This window comes from Zonotrichia albicollis, chromosome 3, assembly GCF_047830755.1.
Source record: "Zonotrichia albicollis isolate bZonAlb1 chromosome 3, bZonAlb1.hap1, whole genome shotgun sequence".
NCBI classification, from domain to species: Eukaryota; Metazoa; Chordata; class Aves; order Passeriformes; family Passerellidae; genus Zonotrichia; species Zonotrichia albicollis.
Window position 1 is genome coordinate 4,231,775 of NC_133821.1, and position 19,974 is coordinate 4,251,748.

The following is a 19,974-nucleotide window of genomic DNA, read 5'->3' on the forward strand; positions in this document are numbered from 1 at the left end:
GAGCAGAGCTTGTGGTGACCAGGAAAGCTGGGTTGGTGGAAAGGTTGGATTTGGGGGTGGGAGGATGACAGAGCCCCATGTTTAGGGGCTGAAATGCCCCACCATACACCCAGGTGTGCATCAAGCCACTCAAAGAACAGTCTGGATGCAAAGGAGTTAATTCTTCTTTCAGATCACTTGTTTGTGGTTGCACTGTACGATTTCCCTGCCTCAAGTGACCGTGACCTGGAGCTGGTCAAAGGGGAGAAACTCCAGGTCCTCTCCAAGTAAGTGACCTAGGAGGAAGTTCAAAGATGAGCACGGGGAGGCTGGGAAAGGGGAGACCTTGGGGTCAGCCACCACTTTGCAGCTGACCAGAGCTGATCCTGTGCCTTGGCTGTGCTCCAGAGCGTGGCTGTGGGTACCCTCTTCTCTCTGCAGGGTGACATTTCCATGGGTCACAGATACTCTGGGGCTGGGGACTGTCCCTGCCTGGGTGGTACTGGGACCCTCTTTGCTGTCACTGCCTGGGGGTGCAGAAATAGCATAAATAACAACAACAACAATAAAAAAAAGAACAACAAGAAGAAAAAACAGGTCCTGTCCTGTGTTTGTGCTGATTCTGCTTCTGCAAAGGATGTGGGTTGGGTGTAGTCAGAGGAAAGGACAGAACTGAGCCAGACACTTGTGGGGTTTCATTTCAACTTCTCAAACTTACCACAGAAGAGGCCCAGTCCATAACAGGGCAGAGGTGAGCTTGGGGCCCCCAGGCCTTGGAGGGCTGCTCCATCCTTGACTGCTGGATGTTTGAGGTGGCCTCCAGAGGTGACATTTCACATCCACATGCTGTGGGCTGGGACCTGTGGGACAAGGAGGTGGAGAACTCCCTGTATGGGGACGGCTTTGGGTCACAGCTGGTGGCTCAGTCAGGGACAGCAAGGTGGGGTGTCTGGAACACAGAGGAAGGAGCAGAAAGAACTCCAATGCCCTGTTAAGGAGACAAAATAAACCCTGTGATCACTCGAGGTGTGTGGCAAAGGTTTGGGTCTGTGGTTGCTCCACATTCATGGAAAGAGATTGTCACCTCCGCAAGTCCCTGAAACACCAACAGCTACCAACCTGGTTTTGGTGCTTGGGAACCCAGAGGGAGCTGCAGAGTGGATTGTGGAGTCCTGGCCCATCTGCAGTGCTCAAACCCCACCATCCACATCCCCACAGCCTCAGCTTGTCACAAAACCTCCTGTGAGCACTCACACCTTCTCCTCTTCTCCCTTTGCAGAGAGGGGGACTGGTGGCTGGCAAAGTCCCTCAGCACTGGGAGGAAAGGATACATCCCCAGCAACTTCGTGGCACAAGTGGACAGTTTGGAAGAGGAAAAGTAAGTGGGAAAGCTTTTTAGAGGCCAACACAGGCTGTGCCCTGGATTTCAATGAGCTCCAGGAGGAGGTTTATTGATGGCAGGAAGATGTCATTGCTGGGCTGGATGGCAGGAGGTCTTTCCTCATCCCAAACAATGCTGCCCAAAAGCTCAGGACAAGCTTTTAATCATCATATTGTTGTGGAAAGGGAAGATAAGGTTGTTATGGGGAAAGTGGGCAAAGTTTCTTGTCCCATTGATTGCACCCACTGTGGAAAACAAGGATTTGGTGGGGAGGAAAACAGAAAGGTTATGGTGGCAGTGCCAGCAACCATCCTCTGGTCTCACTGGGCCAGTCCACCCACAAAAATGCCTTTAAATCTCTCACCTTCCAAAAAAGTACCCATATGTAAACTGGGAATCTCTGGATGGGATGCACTGACCCAGGTCTTGGATCTGCCAGGGGCCAGACCAACAACTAAACAAGAAAACTGAGTGCCAGCGCCCCGACCCACAGTGTTGTTTTTTACATGAGCCCAGATGCAGCCTCCTGCAAAGAAAATTGAATGAAAGACTGGACTCCAAAGAGTTTATTTTGCCTGTAATACAAACAAAAGGAGAATTTTTTTCCATGAGTTCTCCTCCTCTAAGGCATTCAGCTCTAAATGATCAGTCCTGCCTGCAATCTCTTCTTGGAGGGACCCAACCATCATTGAGTTTAGCAAATATTCAGCAGGGCACAGAAATGTGGCTGAGACATAAAAGTTCTTTGTATGGAATACTGTACATCCCATCTACTCCCCACACTGAATTTCCAGGCTGTGAAACAAGCCCAAAATGATCCAAATCTGGTATTAATCTACCCAAAACAGTCTATTACTGCCACTTTCCAGCAGATAAAAAACTACTTGCTAATAAAAACAACCCTCAGTTTCACACTGTAATGATTAATTTTTTAAAAAATAACTAACTGGAAAGAATTCTATTTTTAAGAGTTTTTCCTTTTCAAGCCATGCCTTTGCCTTTTCTGTCTCCCAGGTGGTATTTTAGAACTCTGAGCAGAAAAGATGCTGAACGGCTGCTGTTGTCTTCTGGGAACAAAGTTGGCTCTTTCCTTGTCAGGGAGAGTGAAACCACCAAAGGTGAGATCCATGGAGCAAAGGTAATTCCCCGTTGTTGTCCAGTCTTGGAAAACCTTCTAGGAGTTTTCTAGGGGCTCTAGGAGTGAGATGGGGGTTTGGAGGGCAAAGATTTGCTCATGATGTACTCATTTGTGCTGTTCTGGTTGTGGTAAGAGTGGCTCTTCCACCACAGTTCATGGCAGAGACATGGGAACACAAATAAGCAGATTTTCCAAAATAGTTTAGGGGTTTTCTTTTCCTGTTCTTCCCAAGGAAATGTCTCTCTCTCTCTTTTTTTTTTTTTTTTTAAGATATTTCTACACACTCTAGAAGGAATATTTCTCCTGTTTGCAACAGAAAGTTGCACAGTTTGGAAAAAAGTAATTTTCCTAGGGAAAACATGTTTTTCCTGATTGTCTGCAGCAAGGAGAATTCATACAAAACAGAACTTTTGGAAGGAGAGTGACTGGAGCAGGATAGATGGATTTCATCCACTTTACTTCCATATAAACATCTGAGTTTTGAAGAAATTATTCAGTGAGGATGGAAAAGCCAGAGAATGCTCCAACTCCTCTTGGACAGTGGATATGGTTATTAACCATAATAGAAAACCATGTAATTTCAATTTATTTGTTCCATGGTATTAATTCATAGACTCTGGAAGTTAGTTTAGATTTTCCCATGGGAATTCCTTATTGTTTCTTTCCTACTTTTTTCTCCTTGCTTCCTCTGGGCCATCATGTGTGTTTACAGCACAGAGAGGTTCATGATGGTCCCATGGTTCTGCTCTGAACCAGATCCATGGAGTAGGTCAGGAAAGAGTTTCAGTCTTGCTGTCATTTGGTCCTTTTCCTTTCAAGTGGATGCAGGAGTCTTTCCTTAACATGTGGGAAAAGGTGCTTTGTGTCCTCCCAATAGAATCAAGGAATTGTTTAGGTTGGAAAACCTCTAAGATTGTGGTGTCCAACTGTGACTTGATCAGTAGAGAGTTGGAGCATCCATCTGAAACCATATGGAACCTTCTTTTCCTTGACTTGTTTCCCAAATACTTCCAAAGGCCCAGGCCAAACAACAAGAGAGGGAACAGTCTGGTTTCTCCATCCTACAAATGGCCCTTGCCTACTGTAGCATCTCCTTCTTCCTTCCTTGTCTCTCTTTTTTCTCCTATTCACAAGGGAAGTCTCCAAGGTAGCATCTGTTCCTTCCACCATGAAGATGCTCCTTCCACCATTGCCAGAAAATTAAACAGTGCCAGGGTCTGGATGCAGCAGCTGGAATCTCATCCTCCTGTAGCTGTCTCCCTCAGCCCCCAGGCAGTGGGGCTGTGTCAGACTGTGACATCCTACTTTGAATTTCCCCCTCTGCCCCATGCCTGACCTCACCTCCACACATCTCTGCTGAGCTGATGCTAAGCAGGAGGGCTGCTATCCATAAGGATTTGCAGCTTCCAGAATTTTTAGGGAACATTCAGCTCAGGAAACATTTCAGATATTTGTTTCTAAGCATTTCACTTTATAAGTCACTTTTTCTGTTGTATATCAGTTTCCCTCCTACTTTTGTGGTGCTTTTGCAGTAATCAGGCTTGGACTTAGAACCATGTTCTGCTCTTCTGTTTATCCCATTCCCACTCTCCCTTGTTTGTTGGGATATTTGGGATGTTCATTACATCAGGAAGGGCAGGGAGCACCCCAAAGCAAACACTGGAATTCTGTATCTGAAGCTCTGTCCACACATGATCCTGGTCTTGGTGGCATCTCTAGGTGCCACACTTGCACAGGATCAGACCTTTCCCTACACTTGTTCAGGACAATTGTCCCCAACTTCTGCAATTATCTGGAGTGTGAGTGGGTCTTGGTCACACAGGGGTTGAGCAGAGGTGGTGGGGTCCTGAAATCCAAGGAGAAATCACCAGATCCTCAATGCCCTGCCTCTGCTGTCAAGAAGAATGAGGTGTGAAATATTCTGCATTAACACATGTGGGTTCCATTCCATGGAAGCCCCATGTGAGTCCCAAATACTCAGATGTGTCTCTGCCCTGTGCCTTTTCTGATATTTAGTGTAAAATATGGGTACTATTCCTTCAAACACCTCATCCGCCGAATCATCCAACTGCTGCCTGAGCACCCTGTGCTTTGGGCTGCCTGAATGACCACATTTGATCCATCTCAGCCACAGCTTCCTCCTCTCTAAAGAGAAAGGGAAAAGACAAAACCAGGCATCTCCAAATGTGCCATGAAGCTGAATTCCTTGATGTAAACCACCCTGTGGCCCCTCAAGAGATGTGCCATGGAATTAACCCTGCCCTTGCAGCCCCACTGTTTTTTCCTGGTTTCCCATCCCCATGATGTGTGTTTTCATTCACTTGGCACATCACCAGCAAAATTTGACCATCAGGGACAAATTTTGGCCGCTGTGCTGAGCTCAATCCCATTAGTGACTTAAACTGGGAGGTGATTGCCTCTTACTGGGGTGTCTCAGGCACAGTGGGATGGGTTCTGCACCCTGAGTAGGGAGCACCTATTCCCAGCCCATCCTGAACTGAATCTCATTTTCCTCATGGTTTGAAATGCAGAAATTCTGCAAATCTTCAGAGCCAACCTTTCTCAAAGTCCCCAAAAGGCAAATTCAGCATCCTGGGAAGATGGGGACAGTGTGGGAAACAGTGAAATCTTTGGCAGAGCACTGTCCTTGACAAAGCTGCTGCAAATAAACAAAGTCCCCCTGAAGTACCAATCATTCCAAAAGCTGCAGGAGCACATTCCCCCAGCTGTGCTGAGCCACGGGCTCCTGGCTCCCAGCAGCATTCCTGCATCTCTGCTCCCAGCAGGAGGGACCTCACTGAGCTCAACCTCTGCATCCAGCTCAGCCCCTGCATCCAGCTCAGCTCCTGCCCTTCTCTTGGGAAGGATTTGAGGGGAAGCTAAGAGCTGTAGGAGCAGGAAAAGGGCTAAACACATGTCCCCAAGTGCCATATCTACGTGGCTTTTAAACTCTTACAGTGAAGGGGGCTCCATCTCTGCCCTGTGCAGCTGTGCCAGGGCTGACCAACTTTTTGATGAAGAAATCGTTCCATAAATTTTGTACTCTGGACTCTTTACCAGCCCAGGTCTGTGCCAGGATGCAGAACAGGTGAATGTCCCTTGAGGCTGAGGAGCAAGAGCTCCTTTTGGCTATCTTGGATATCATCAGAGGGAATTAGGAGTCAATTTTCTGCTGTCACTGGGAGCAGGGACCAGGTTGGATGGGGCTTGGAGCAGCCTGGTTTAGTGGAAGGTGTCTCTGTCCATGGCAGGAGGCGGAACAAGATGAGTTTTAAGGACCCTTCCAACCCAAACCATTCTATGATTCTTTGATTCTGATACTCTGGACTCTTTTGGCCATCCTGGACATCATCAGAGGGAATAAGGAGTCAATGATTTCCATTTTCTGCTGTCACTGGGAGCAGGGACCAGGTTGGATGGGGCTTGGAGCCATCTGGTGTAGTGGAAGGTGTCTCTGTGCATGGAACAAGATGAGTTTTAAGGACCCTTCCAACCCAAACCATTCTGTGATTCCGTGAAGGAAGAATTGAATCTTTCCCTTCAGTGCCTTCCTCTGCACAGCAGCTCCCAAGGGAACAGTATCTGGCCATGGAGAAGGAAAGGGAAGCTCCACCATGTTCCCTGAAGCAAATTAAACTGTGGCTGGGCCTGAGATGCAGTCATTAGCTTAATGACAGGGTAAGAATTGACTCTGGCAGCTGAGAGATTGGCCCTGACTGTTTGAAAAATGTAGGAGAGTTTAAAGGGTTGGTGGCGCCTGGAAAGGAGATCCTGTGGGAGAAGAGAATTTTGGGTGCAGCCACTGGCAAACAGGGCAGGTCTCCTTTCCCTGCTGACTCTCAGCCCCCAGACACCCCCTTGCAGAGGTGTTTTGTCATCAATTCCTGGATTTCCTTCTGCAGAAACATTTGGCCTCAGTGCAGTTGCCTTCACACCACGTTTGGCTCCTTCCTTGAGCAGAACCTCACCCTGTAAAAATCCCACAGACACCTTAAGCTGTGTCCCAAGCACACCAAGCACCCTCCTGGTCTTGTGCCACATGAGCCCAACTTTCCTGGGCTGCAGCTTGGCATGGGTCGTATTTAAGTCTCTTTGAAACTAAAACAACATCATCACCCTCCACAGCAATAATGGAAGATAATAACAGTTAATAATAATAGTAATAATAGAAATAATAGCAATAGTAATAATTATAATAATAGAAATAATAACAGAAATAACAGAAATAATAGAAATAATAATAGTAATAATAGTAATAGTAATAGTAATAGTAATAGTAATAGTAATAGTAATAGTAATAATAATAATAATAATAATAATAATAATAATAATAATAATAATAATAATAATGTTGTGTTGTCATCAATGTCATATTATTCTTCACAGAATCACAGAATCATTTAGGTTAAAAAAGATCTCTTAATATTATCAAGTCCAGCCTTGGGCCTTGATGTTTATTATCATTATTTTGCAACTTAGGGCCACAGAGGAGCCAGCAGAGCCATTTCTTTGCCTTTCCCTCGAGGTTTTATTGCCCACTGAAGATGTTTCAGGGCTGTTTCTCAGTTGTTCAGCTGCAGGACTGATCAAATCAAAAAGGCTTCTTAATTTGTCTTCTGCCTGATGTTCATGGTGAAGGAAAGGGAATCAGAAGAGTTTTCTCTGCTGAGGAGACCACCACATCAAATTTCAGGTTCTCTGGCTCTGCATTTAAACCACCAGGTTTTTCCATTGATTTTACACCACCAGATCTGGTCTCTGTAGGAAGGGAGTCCCCTCAAAATGATTGCTGGCACTTGGGAAAATTTTAGACTCTTCCAAACTCTGCTTGTAAAGATTTATGATCACTCCAACAGAGCAAATATCCACAGAGGTGGGTGTTTTTTTGCTGCTTTTTATAAATGCGAATGGTTTTCAGGCACAGCGTAGGGAAAACTGCTGGGATGGAGAAACAGCAGCCAGTGAGGATTTTATGTTAATAAACTTTCCCCTCACACACAGGATTAGGGTTTCAGACTTGCTGTTGCTTCTTTTTATGATCCTGCATGAACAGATCCCTTTTAAACATGCATAGCCTTGCCTTTTCATTAAAAAAAGCATAAAAAATGGGCAGTTTATCAGCCCAGGTGACATATTAGACTTAGAACAGCCCAGCAGGCCTGTAACAACTCACTCCAGAAATACAATCCAGACAAAGGGGGAGAAAACCCACTGCTAAGCTGCATTGAACCACACTGACACAGGCTGGGAGTTCTGCTCTGCAGCAACATCTAGTGATGCTTTTGTGCACTGAAAACCATCCCTGGTTTAGATTCTCATGGAGGGAACAGCAGGTTGGAGGGGTGGATGGCTGAGCAGCTCCCTTGAAGCCCAAAAGGGACAAGATTCCAGTTGGAAATCCCTAGATCTGGTCACAAGTTTGTGGCTGAACAAGACAATTCTCCTGAACCCACCTCCTGTTCTCCCTTCCCAGCTGAACCACTGACCTTGGCACAAGGTTTAATAATGCTTAATCCAGATGGAAAATGGCTTTAAATGGCTTTAAATGGAAAGAGGGCAGGTTTAAATTGGATGTTAGGAAGAAATTTTTCCCTGTGAGGGTGGTGAGGCCCTGGCTGTGGATGCTTCTGGGTACCTGGAAGTGTCTAAGTTCAGGCTGGACAGGGCTTGGGAGAACCTGGAATGGTGGAAGGTGTCCCTGCCCATGGCAGGGGATGGAAATGGATGAAATGGATGAAATTTAAGTTCCTTTCCAACCCAACCTATTCTGATTTCATGATGCTGAGGCTGGCAGAGCTCAGATGGGAACATGGAGCTGTGGAAAGGCCATCCTGACCTGGGGAACTGCTCTCCCTGCAGAGGTTCTGCTGGTCCCCACAGGCTTCCATGGGGCTGTTGGACACAGCACAGGCAGGTGTTACTCCAGGAAGCCTGGACTGGATCAGTTCAGCTTTGATGAACTTTTATCCTGTCCCCTTGCCTTGGAGAGAGAAAAGCTGTAAATTCTGGGGGACTTGCCCTGGAAAGGCACCAACCAGGGCTGGTTTGGAGCTGTTGGTGGAAAGAGGAGGCAACAGGTCCCTGGCTGGGGTGCAGTTTGTTTTCACACCTCCTTCTGCCTCTTCTGCAGATGCCTATTCCCTGTCTGTGAGGGACAGCAACTCTGCCCACGGAGACATCATCAAACACTACAGGATCCGCTCCCTGGATGGAGGGGGGTACTACATCTCCCCCAGGATGACTTTCTCCAGCCTGCCCGAGCTCATCCATCATTACAGCCGTGAGTTCTCTGCCTTCCCTCATGGATTTGTGTCCTGGAGGAGGGGACAGAGGGAGGAAAGGTTTGGGAGATACCACAGCTGCTCACGGGGCAGGTGTGATCCTACAATCAGAACCCATGTCCTGGTTTCCATCTTAGGGAATTGCAAGGGTGAGCTCTGCCCCCAGCCCTGAAGTCAGGTAGTGTCTCCCATCAGGAAAGGAAAGACGGGAATGTTGCTAGGAAATGCAGGAGGGATGCATAGGAAGCAGGGTTTGGGATAACTGGGCAGGATAATTTGCTCCTCTATGGCTCCCTTTGAGTTTTCCTCTTTGATTGTGGGGCCATTCTGGGTGCCTTGATCCCTGTGCCTGAAGCTTTTTGTGAAATCATAGAATTATAAACATTGGAAAAGCCCTCTAAGACCACTGAATCCAACCATTCCCCCTGAACTGCCAAGGCCACCACTAACCCACATCCCCAGGTGTCACATCCACACAACCTTTAAACCTCTCCAGGGCTGGGGGCTCCACCACTTCCCTGAGTGGTTTTTGAGGTTTCCATGGGCTGATTTCTCCTGGATGGAGGAGGAAGTTTTCTCTGCCATCCGACTGAACTCTCCTGTGCTTTTTCCTCCTGCAGAGAAAGGGGATGGGCTGTGCCAGCGCCTCACAGCTCCCTGCACATCCCTGGTTCCCCAGAGACCCTGGGCCCAGGACGAGTGGGAGATCCCTCGGGAGGCCCTGAAGCTGGTCAAGAAGCTGGGCAGTGGGCAGTTTGGGGAAGTGTGGATGGGTAAGTGGAGTCCCTTCCATTCCAGGAAAAAAAAAGACATAAAGAGAGGAGATGGAAAACCCTTTTATTTCCCTAAGGCAAGATTATTCCGGGAGTGGGGATCCTTAAGGACAAACAAATATTTACGGACACACACACAGGATCCCTGGGAAGGACTGGACAGCTCATATTTGTAGAGAGCAGGGGTTGAGCAAGGGTTTCACAGGAGATGGGTGTTGAAATCTCTATTTACTCATCTCTTGGGATATGCCCTCATTCTTCCTGGGAATCCTGGGCACAACTGTAGTGATGCCAGTGATCCTAAGTCACTATACCCAGTAGGGTACCTGGGTAACATTTTCCCACTTTTTCTGCCTCCCTGTTCCACTTTTTAGCCCAGATCTCCGTCCCTGATGCCCTCCTGCCTACTGCTAATCAGCAGGAGAGGAAGTGGGGGGAGCTCAGCTTCCTTTGCCGCCCTCTTTGTGGTTGCTGGTTGCCTTGGAAATGGAGATTGTGGACATGACCAGGCTGAGCTCATGTGCTGACTGCTCAGTCCTGCCTTTTTGGCTGCATTTGGATGATTTGAGAGCCCAGCTGGTGAGACAATTTCACCCAGAAAGGGTCTGGGAGGGCTGTGTGAGGATGGGCTCACTGCAGGGACCATCCCTGATGCAGCCTCATGGGTGACAGCTGTGACATGAGTGTCCCTTCTCCCCTCACACCTGCTGGCACTGGGATTTTACCACTTATTCCTTTATGAGGGATTCAAGCTGTTCCTTGGTTTTCTGGTCCATGAGCTCTCCTTATCACACAACCCCACATGAGCCTGCTGGGAGCCCAAAATTCCTCAAAACACCACCATCTCCCTGCAGGCTACTACAAGAACAACGTCAAGGTGGCTGTGAAGACCATGAAGGAGGGCAGCATGGACCCTGATGCCTTCCTGGCAGAGGCAAACCTGATGAAGAAGCTGCAGCACAACAAGCTGGTCCGGCTCTATGCCGTGGTCACCAAGCAGCCCATCTACATCGTGACAGAGTACATGGCCAATGGTAAAAACCTTCCTGGAGCTCTGTGCTGGGCTTCTGCACAACCACTTTGGTGATCTGGACAGTGCTCCCATGCAGAATGAGGGTGGGCAGGAGGGGTTGTACCAAATCTGCAAGAAAGTGACCCAGAAGTTTGATGAAAAATCTTTGGTGATTCTCCATTTGAAGTGTGTTTAAAGTTCTCCTCCCCACTGTTCTCACCGGAAGTTTGTTTCAGATTTTTATTACCTTCCTGGTGAAATTGTCCTTTCTTTTGCTCCTCTTGTTTAGAACAGTTTAAACTATGAATGCCCAGCAGTTTGCAACAGATCTGTGCAAAACAGAGGGGAATTTGGGCTGTTTGGGAGCTTTCCTAATAAAAGATACTCCAGTGGACACCCACTCTGGCTGCTCAGATTTCCCTTAGCATGGAGGCAGATTTGTTGCATATATTCAGAGAAGCACCAGGGAAAACAAATTTATAGATTATTCAGAAGAGTGACAGCAGTCTCTCCTCTCCTCTGCTGCAGGGTGTCTGCTGGATTTCCTGAAGACAGAAGAAGGAAGCCAACTGAATCTCCCCAAACTCATTGATATCTCTGCTCAGGTCAGCGCACAGTGAGTGGGAAAAGGATCCAAGATTTGTTATAACTCAGTGAAATTTTTGCAAGTCTGCAGTCAATCAGAGCAAAGATTTCCTGGAGAAGAACAGCTCCTCCTGGTGTGCTCTCTTAGGGATTCTCCTCATCCTTCTCTGTCCATGTGCATATCAGTTCTGTCCTTAGGGCAACACTCTGATGGCTTAGTGCAGGGCTAGAGATCTGGAGTTGGGGGGTGGTTGAATTTTTTTGGTCTAATTTTATTTATTTTGCTTTCCTTCTTTGCTGAGTAGGAAAAAAAATTCTTTTTCTTTTTACTAAAAAAGGAGAAAAAGCTCAACAAAGAGGCTTCCAATGTAGGAGCAGCAGTTCTGTCCTTCTGAGGATGAGGCATAAAGGATGTTCTGATCCTCAGTTCTGGGAATATTGCTCTTCAGGAAAACAAACTTTTAGCCTTTAAGCATCCCCAGGCTGCAAATCCTCATAACTGTAGCAGCAGCTTGAAATTTTAGTCCAGAAGTGCCTCTAAACACAAATAGGACAAAATTAGGGAAACCACATGAAGAATGAGAATGGCTAAATCACTGCTCTTTAGTCCCAGACGGCTGTTGACAGAATTTGGCTCATCCAGAGCAGAGTCAGGCTAATTTGGAAATATTGGCCAAAAAAATTACCCTGAAACATCAGGCTGAATATGGGATTTATCCATTAAATCACTCATCTTCTTTTGTCAAAGTGGATTTGAGGAAACAATGCGCAAAGTTTGCTGGTACCAACCCTCATACAGAGTTGCTTTTTAATAAATTGACAACTGGAAAATCTTAATATTTGGGGGGATGGTTTATTATATTGAAATACTTTAATTCTTGCTTTAACCAGAATGAAAAGATTTAAATGCTTTAAAGCAGTGCCACCTTCTGTCATTTTTACATTGAATTTTCCATAGGGGTGCAGAAGAACCTCTTTCTGTTTCTTCCCTCTTCACTACTGATAAACTTTCCACAACTGCAGCTCCATTATTGTTGTCTGTGAGATGTTATAGAGACAAATGCACGGTCCCTGTTTAGGATATTTGACTTAATTACTTCCCTCCTTTCCTCCTCTCCTGAAATCTCCACTTCCCTCCCTCCATCTTTCATTGTTTATTCCCTCTCTTGAAAATTACAGCCTGTGGTTTGTATTAAATTCCTGAGGATAAGGAATTAATTAATTCCTTAATTAATTAATTCCTTATTTCTATTAATCAATAGTACAGAGCCCTTGGGGTTAGTGGGAGCATTCTCCAGAAATTGGCAAGGTGCATTTCCGTGCAGGACCAGAGCAATCTCTGGGTGACTCAGAGCAAAGATTTTGGTCAATGTTACAGAATTATGGAATCATGGAATGGGTTGGGTTGGAAAGACCTGAGAAATAATCTCATTCCAATGCCTTGCCATGGGCAGGGACATCTCCCACCATCCCAGGTTGCTCCAAGCCCTGTCCATCCTGGCCTTGGGCACTTCCAGGGGTGGTGGGGCAGCCACAGCTTCTCTGGGCAAATTTCACCACCCAGCAGGACCAGGATAATTGAACACAGACCAAACTCCCACACCCCAATCATGCAAAACCCACAGAGGTCACCCTCAGCATGGGGCAGGAAGGATTTTACCCATCCCTGAGGCATTGGCATCAGCTGGAAGAACAACTTTCAATCCTTCCCTCTCCCAGCCCAGCACCTTCTCCCCAGAGCAGGGGCTCTGACATCCCCTGGGTGTCTCTGGGAGGAGCAGCAGGAGGAAAGGGCAGTCTGCTGAGCTGTTTTGCAATCTGCTTATCTGTGGTGTTGGGGTGACATCACAGCCCAGCAGGCACCCAACCCTCTCGAGCGCAATTTTTGATCCAATGACATCCGTGTGAGTTAAAATTAGAACAGTCTGGGCTGATACACTCAATCCTGTGGTCAGTCTTGAGGGTAAATGCTTGAAAACACTCTGGGCTGGAACGGGCTGAGCACCAGGTCCTATCTCATTAACATCAGGACAGGAAATTACATCAATTCTTCCATTTTCCACTGCAGAAATCAGCCCTTGCACTAGAGGGGTGTTGACACAGGTTAGAAATGCAGCATTGGAAAATATGTGTGAGTATCCTGTTTGAAACCACATGTGAGTGCAGAGGCTCATGTGAATCTGCATGGAGTGGAAAATTGCTCTGCCCTCACCCACAGGCACTTTAAAGCTTTAATGGTTGCTACCCCTTGCTGGCAGGGGCTGCACACGTCCACTCACCTTCCCAATAAATGCCAATCCAAATCTGAGACTCAACCTGGCAATCTCTGTCTTCTATCAATCTCCCTTTTCAACCCCCAGCACTCATCAATGAAATGTTGCTTCTGTCATTGATGGAGGCTCATCACACACCAGGTGCCTCAATTAGATTTTAGGAATAAATTCTTCTCCGTGAGGGTGGGGAGGCCCTGGCACAGGGTGCCCTGAGAAGCTGTGGCTGTCCCTGGATCCCTGGAAGTGTCCAAGGCCAGGTTGGATGGGGCTTGGAGCAACCTGGGATAGTGGAAACTGTCCCTGCCCATAGCAGGAGGTTGGAATGAGAGGATCTTTAAGGTCCTAAGGTCCCTTCCAACCATTCTATAATTCTGTGATTTGCTAGTTTGTTTTTTTTTTTGTGGGTTTCTTTCCTTTTCTTAATTCACATATTTAATGGAATGTTTATGACTAAAATGCCCACTGGAGAGGAGAGACTTGTGGCAGAAACTGGGAATCTAGTGATGTGGTTTCAGCTCTTGCTGCAGACACAACTCAGGGCAAAACAGAGGGTGGTGCTTCTGTTCTGCTTCACTTGGCTGCTCAGGATGGTAAAGCTGAATGTCTGCATCTGTATGAGTGCAATATCTATTTATTTACCTGTCTGCTGATCCACCTGTCTGTCCATCCATCCATCCATCCATCCATCCATCCATCCATCCATCAGCAACGTAGGCACATCCATGCTCACGGAGAGACAACAGCAACTCTGTAAAAATCCTGTGCTTTGCAAAAGTGGGTAAAAAACCACCCAAGATGCCATGGGGAGGTGATGATGAAGGTGTGCTCTTCCTCCCCACCCAGGTGGCAGAGGGCATGGCCTACATTGAGCGCATGAACTTCATCCACCGGGACCTGAGGGCCGCCAACATCCTCGTGTCAGAGACGCTGTGCTGCAAAATCGCCGATTTTGGCCTGGCCAGGCTCATCGAGAACGAGTACCTGGCACAGGAAGGTGGGTGTGGGTGTCCTTCCCAGCACTGCCCTCATCTCCCACCCTCCTGCTGAAGGGGTCTCTGGTGTCAAGATGACCTCAAGGTGTTGGAAAGTCTCTTTTTCCCAGCCCCAAGAATGAAGGCAGCTCTGGTTCTCAAGGTTATTTATTTGCTCTTATCTAATGAATTCTTTCTCTGACCTGCTGAGATCTCTCCAGCAGGTTGGTTCATGGCACACCTGACCACCCTGGGGCAGTGTTATCTTTTTATACTAAAAACTACGTGTACTTTATTTACCATAACTTCCCAATACCTATCACCTATGTTAGACCATGAGTTTCTACTCTAAACCAATCCAAAAGTGCCAACGTCACAGCAGAAGATGGAGGCCAAGAAGAAGGAGAAAGGCTGGACACACCCAGATTCCTCCATCTTGCCTCCTGAACCCCCCATTCTAAAATGCCCAAAAATCTACTTTTCACCCCGGGACAAACTATTATTCTACTTAAACTCTGTTGGCTTGTAATTCTTCATATAAAGGTGGTAATTGTTTTTTCCATGGGTCAAGATCAAAGGCACAGGGGTCCAAGGTCTCTGAGCCCCTTGGCAGGGTCTCAAGTCCCCCAGGGCAGCCAGAGGAATTTTCTGGGTTCTGACAAATACCTATTACCTATGTTAGACAGTCAGTCTCTACTCTAAACCAATCCAAAAGTGTCACCATCACCCAGAAGATGGAGGTTAGGAAGAAGAAGAAGGAGAAAGGCTGGACACACCCAGATTCCTCCATCTTGGCCCCTGAACCCCCATTCTAAAAAAACCCAAAATTCTATATTTTCACCCTGTGATAAATTCACTATCATTCTACTCAATCCCTTGTGGCTTGTAACTCCTCTCACAAAGTTGATAATTGTTTCCATGGGTTAAAATCAAAGGCACAGGTGTCTTTGACTCCGTGCCAAGGTCTCTGAGCCCCCTGCCAGGGTCTTGAGTCCTCCAGGGCAGCCAGAGGAATGTCCTGGATTCTGACATCCTATCCTCAGGAATGCCAGGATACCAGGCTGGCATCAGGTACAGGGCAGGAGAAACAGAAACACCCAAACGTCCAGTTCTGGGAGAGGCAGCAAGGCTTGGGGGCTATAAAACCAACTGAAAACTGCAGGGGGAAATGGAAAACAACTCTTTTGGTTCTGTTTGGGGGATTCCTGCTGCCCTTCCAGAGGAGAAATTTCACCTCTGCTAATGAAGGCTGCTGCCCGTGGCCAGGTTTTTGCAGGGATTCAGTTCAGAGGGAAGGAAATAACAGAGCTGGAGCCACAAATATGGATCCAGCAGCAACTTCCAGGTGTGCCAGGAAAACCAAGCCCTAATCACATCATCCCTTCTGCAGCAGAGGGACCACATAGAACACAATAAATCACAGAATCTTTTAGTTTGGAAAAGTCTTCTGAGATTATCCCTGCACTGAGCTCTGAGTCTGAGGTCAGGATGAGATCAAATAATTCAGATTGCAAAGGAACTCCACAGAGCATCAGGGAAAGTAGCAGTAGTGACTGAAATAAAGCAATTCAGTCAGGCATAAGTGGCACTTATCAGAAGATTTTCAAATTTTGGAAATCTGTCCACTTCTAGAGTTGGGATGAGATAAAGCTCCCCTTAAAATATACCCCGAGGAAAGGAAATTTAATAGTTTTTGTGGGCTTTTTAATAAGATAAGAAACATTTCTTTCAATTTCCTGTCCCCAAGATACTTTTTGATACAAATCATACCCATTTCAACATGCAGAACTGTTTCAGAGTAGTAAAAGATCCCAAATGTAATTTGGCAACTGCCATGAAGGGGAATTTTGACTTTGCTGCAAATTTTTAAGGCAGTTTTATCCTTAAGAGAAGCTTTGATGAAATCAATATAATTCTGTTAATAACCAAAGGAGCTGCTTTCCCAGCAGAAAGCAGCTCCCATCAGCATTTTTCCAGCTACCTTGGCTCTGGAATAACACTTCTCCTCTACCTGCTTTGAACAATTCTCACTTCATATATTGCATTTCCCAGCCTTGTCACTCAGAGTGTGATGTGCAACAACTGAGGTGCTTATTTCACACCCTGTAGTTGGATTTCCACTCCTGGGAGGATGTGTATAAATAAAAATGTGGTTTCCTCTGCAGTGTAACATGATCAGTTCCCACTTATCAAGGTGGTTTTGCTGTTGGTTGTTGGTTTTTTTGTTGTTTTTTTTTTTTAGCTAAACTGAAATTGCAACATTTTGGTCATTGCTGTCCACAGTGCATTAAGCAAGAACTTGGTGGACAAAATAAAAAGGTGATTATTTTGGTTTTAATAAAACTATGCAGCTTTAAGGACTGAGGAATTTATATTTGCTGCTATATTTATGCAGTTTTGCTAAAACAACCCCTTCTAATAAGTGATTTCACAGAATCACAGTGTACCAGGTTGGAAAGAGACCTCAAGGAGCATCTGATACAATTTTTCTTGGCAAAAGCCAAAAAAAAAAAAAAATACAGAATAAAATCGTACTGTTGTTGTCCCATAATAAATCTGCCAAATTGGTTTTGAATATTCCATACAGCTCTGGGATAGAGCAGATGCAGAGAAGGATGTGCAGATAATTAAAATGCTGGAGCCCCTCTCCTAGGAAGAACCACAGAATGATATTCAAAAGTCCAAAGGAACCAGGGATTGGTTTGGGGGAATTCTTGTGCCTGTGAGAGGTGAGGGAATTGCTCTAATTCCAGGACTTATTTCCCTTTGTTTCCTTTGGGACAGGTGCCAAATTTCCCATCAAATGGACAGCTCCAGAAGCCATTAACTATGGGGTTTTCACCATCAAATCTGACGTGTGGTCATTCGGGATCCTCCTGACAGAGATCATCACCTTCGGCAGGATCCCCTATCCAGGTACAGGATCCCTTTTCTGGGTACAGGATTATTTATCCAGGTACAGGATTATTTATCCAGGTACAGGACTCCTTTTCTGGGTACAGGATCCCTGATCCAGGTACAGGATTCCCTATTAGGGTACAGGATCCCTTATCTAGGTTCAGGATTATTTATCTGGGTACAGAATCCCTTATCCAGATACAGGATCAGTTTTCTTGTTACAGGATTATTTACCCAGGTACAGGATTATTTATCCAGGTATAGGATTCCCTTATCAGGGTACAGGATTATTTATCCAGGTACAGGATTATTTATCAGAGTACAGGATTCCTTATTTGGGTACAGAATCCCTTATCCAGGTACAGGATCCCTTATCTACATACAGGATTATTTATCCAGGCAGGATCCCTTATCCAAGTACAGGATCCCTTATCCATGTATGTGATCCTTTATCCAGGTACAGGATCCCTTATCAGGTACAGGGTTCCTTATCCAGGTACAGGGTGCTGGGAATGCAGAATGTGTGTCCAGGCACTTCCACACCCAGCTGTCTCTGAATCACAGAATTAAGTTGCCAAAGGTCTCTAAATTGAATTAACCCAGCCAAGGTGCCAAGGCCACCACTGCCCCATGTCCCCAAGTGCCACATTTACACATTTGGTAAATCCCTGCAGGGATGGGGACTCCACCACTGCTCTGGGCAACTTTGCCATTTCTTCTTTTCCACGAAGAAATTGTTTTCAATACCCAGTCAAAAAGTCCCTTGGTGCAACCTGAGGCCATTTCCTCTTCTTATCTGAGAGAAGAGCCCACCCCCTTGGCTGTCCCCTCCTGTCAGGAGTTGTGCTGAGCCACAAGGTCCCCCCTGAGCCTCCTTTTCTACAGGCTGAGTCCCTTTCCCAGCTCCTCCTGGTGCTTCAGCCCCTTCCTCAGCTCCATTCCCTTCCCTGGACATCTCCAGCCCCTCAATGTCCCTCTTGTCACAAGAGCTCCTTCAAGCTGGCTTTCCTTCCCTCAGTTATCCCTATGCAAAGCCAAACTCAGAGAGGGGAATCAGGGAGGGGACAGAGGCATGGAGAGGAAGCAAACCCTGAAGAAAGATTTCCAGAATTCAGGAATTCCAGATTCAGGGACCACCTCAGCCCCTCCATCCTTACCTGGGTGTGAACTTCGGGCAGCACAGACCTTCCCACCTATCCTGTGTGCTGAATAACTCCTGCTGGGCTGTGTTTCCCCCCATAGGAATGACCAACCCCGAGGTGATCCGCAACCTTGAGCGGGGTTACCGCATGCCCTGCCCGGAGTCGTGTCCCGGAGAGCTCTACAGCATCATCCTCAAGTGCTGGCGCAGCAACCCCGAGGAGCGCCCCACCTTCGAGTACCTGCAGTCGGTGCTCGAGGATTTCTACACCTCCACGGAGAAGCAGTACGAGCCCGAGCCGCAGCAATGAGCAGCCACAGCCCCGCCAGCCCCTGGGGACAGCGCTGCACGACAGCCACCACCCGCCGGTGGCTCGGTGGCTCGGTGGCTCGGCTTTCCCTTCCTCCCATCCGCGCATGGATATGGGGAGTGAGGAGAGACACGAGGGAGGAGGATGCTGCCGGCTCTGTGGCTGTGAAGAGGTGGCTCTGAGAGGTGGCACAGGGCTGTGCCCACCTGGCAGGCATCACCTCTGGCACAAAGGACAGAAAACTCCTTCGTGACCCACCTGGATAGAGAAAAGCCCCTCAGCCCCACAGCTGCAGCTCTGGGAAGAGGGATCCGTGGCCAGGGTGGTATTATAGGGGTGAAGAATCACTGCTGGCAATGCTGCACTGCCTCTGTGCCACGGGTGTCCTGTCCGCATCTCCTCGGGCCACACCTGCCTGGTGATGCCCCCTCTCTGCCTCAAATCAGTAATAAAAAACTGGATACGAGGATTTTCCACTTTATTGAGGTGTCAGGGTGATGGCTTGGGGGTGAAGAATCCCTGTCTCACCCTTCTGGCCATGCTGCACCCCCTCCATGCCACGGGCAGGGCTGCAAACATGTCCTGTCTGCACCTCCTTGGGCCAGGTGATGCCCCCTCTCTGCCTCAAATCAGTAATAAAAAAAATGGATACCCCATTTCTTTATTGAGGTGTCAGGGTGGTGGTTTGGGGGTGAAGAATCATTGTCCCACCCTGCTGGTGATGCTGCACCAACTCCGTGCTGTGGGTGTCCTGTCTGCATCTCCTTGGGCCACACCTGCGGGGTGATGCTCCCTCTCTGCCTCAAATCGGTAATAAAAAAACTGAATATGAGGATTTCCCACTTTTTTATTGAGGTTTCAGGGTGTGAGCGAACCCCTGGAGGAGGAGGGAGAGGCCGGGGGGCTCCCTGGGCAGAGCGGGGTGATGATGGTGGGGTGGTGCCCGGGGAGGGAATGAGGAGATGCCCAAGGAGAAAATTTCGCGGTGTGGCCACGAGATGTCCCTCCTTCCTTGCGAATCTGGGCGGCTCTTGGGAAGTAAAAACATGTAAAAAAAATCAGAAATAAAACCCTTCCTCATTTGGGTGAGCCTTCGCTGCACAAGCTCCCAGTGCAACAGCACGGCAGGTGCCGCTCCACACCCAGCCCAGGAGGGTTCAAATGCAATTTGCCTGATTTTTGGTGAATCTCCAACACGGGGGAATGCCCAAAAGAGGCTTCAGGCTGGGCTC

The 19,974-nt window shown here is 47.3% G+C and overlaps 1 protein-coding gene across 2 annotated transcripts in view; it reads left to right on the top strand.

Annotated features, from left to right (window-relative positions):
• The window catches only part of BLK (BLK proto-oncogene, Src family tyrosine kinase), a 46,714-nt gene extending 27,153 nt beyond the window's left edge, over positions 1-19,561 (top strand). For both annotated transcript variants that reach the window (XM_074536495.1, XM_005495419.4), the window contains exons 4-13: positions 173-266; positions 1,259-1,357; positions 2,375-2,478; positions 8,629-8,778; positions 9,400-9,552; positions 10,407-10,586; positions 11,093-11,169; positions 14,266-14,416; positions 17,178-17,309; positions 18,534-19,561. In XM_074536495.1, the coding sequence (XP_074392596.1) occupies positions 173-266; positions 1,259-1,357; positions 2,375-2,478; positions 8,629-8,778; positions 9,400-9,552; positions 10,407-10,586; positions 11,093-11,169; positions 14,266-14,416; positions 17,178-17,309; positions 18,534-18,742 (1,349 nt within the window). In that variant the 3' untranslated portion in view covers positions 18,743-19,561. The remainder of the gene's footprint in view (positions 1-172; positions 267-1,258; positions 1,358-2,374; positions 2,479-8,628; positions 8,779-9,399; positions 9,553-10,406; positions 10,587-11,092; positions 11,170-14,265; positions 14,417-17,177; positions 17,310-18,533) is intronic.
• Positions 19,562-19,974: the final 413 nt, after the last annotated feature.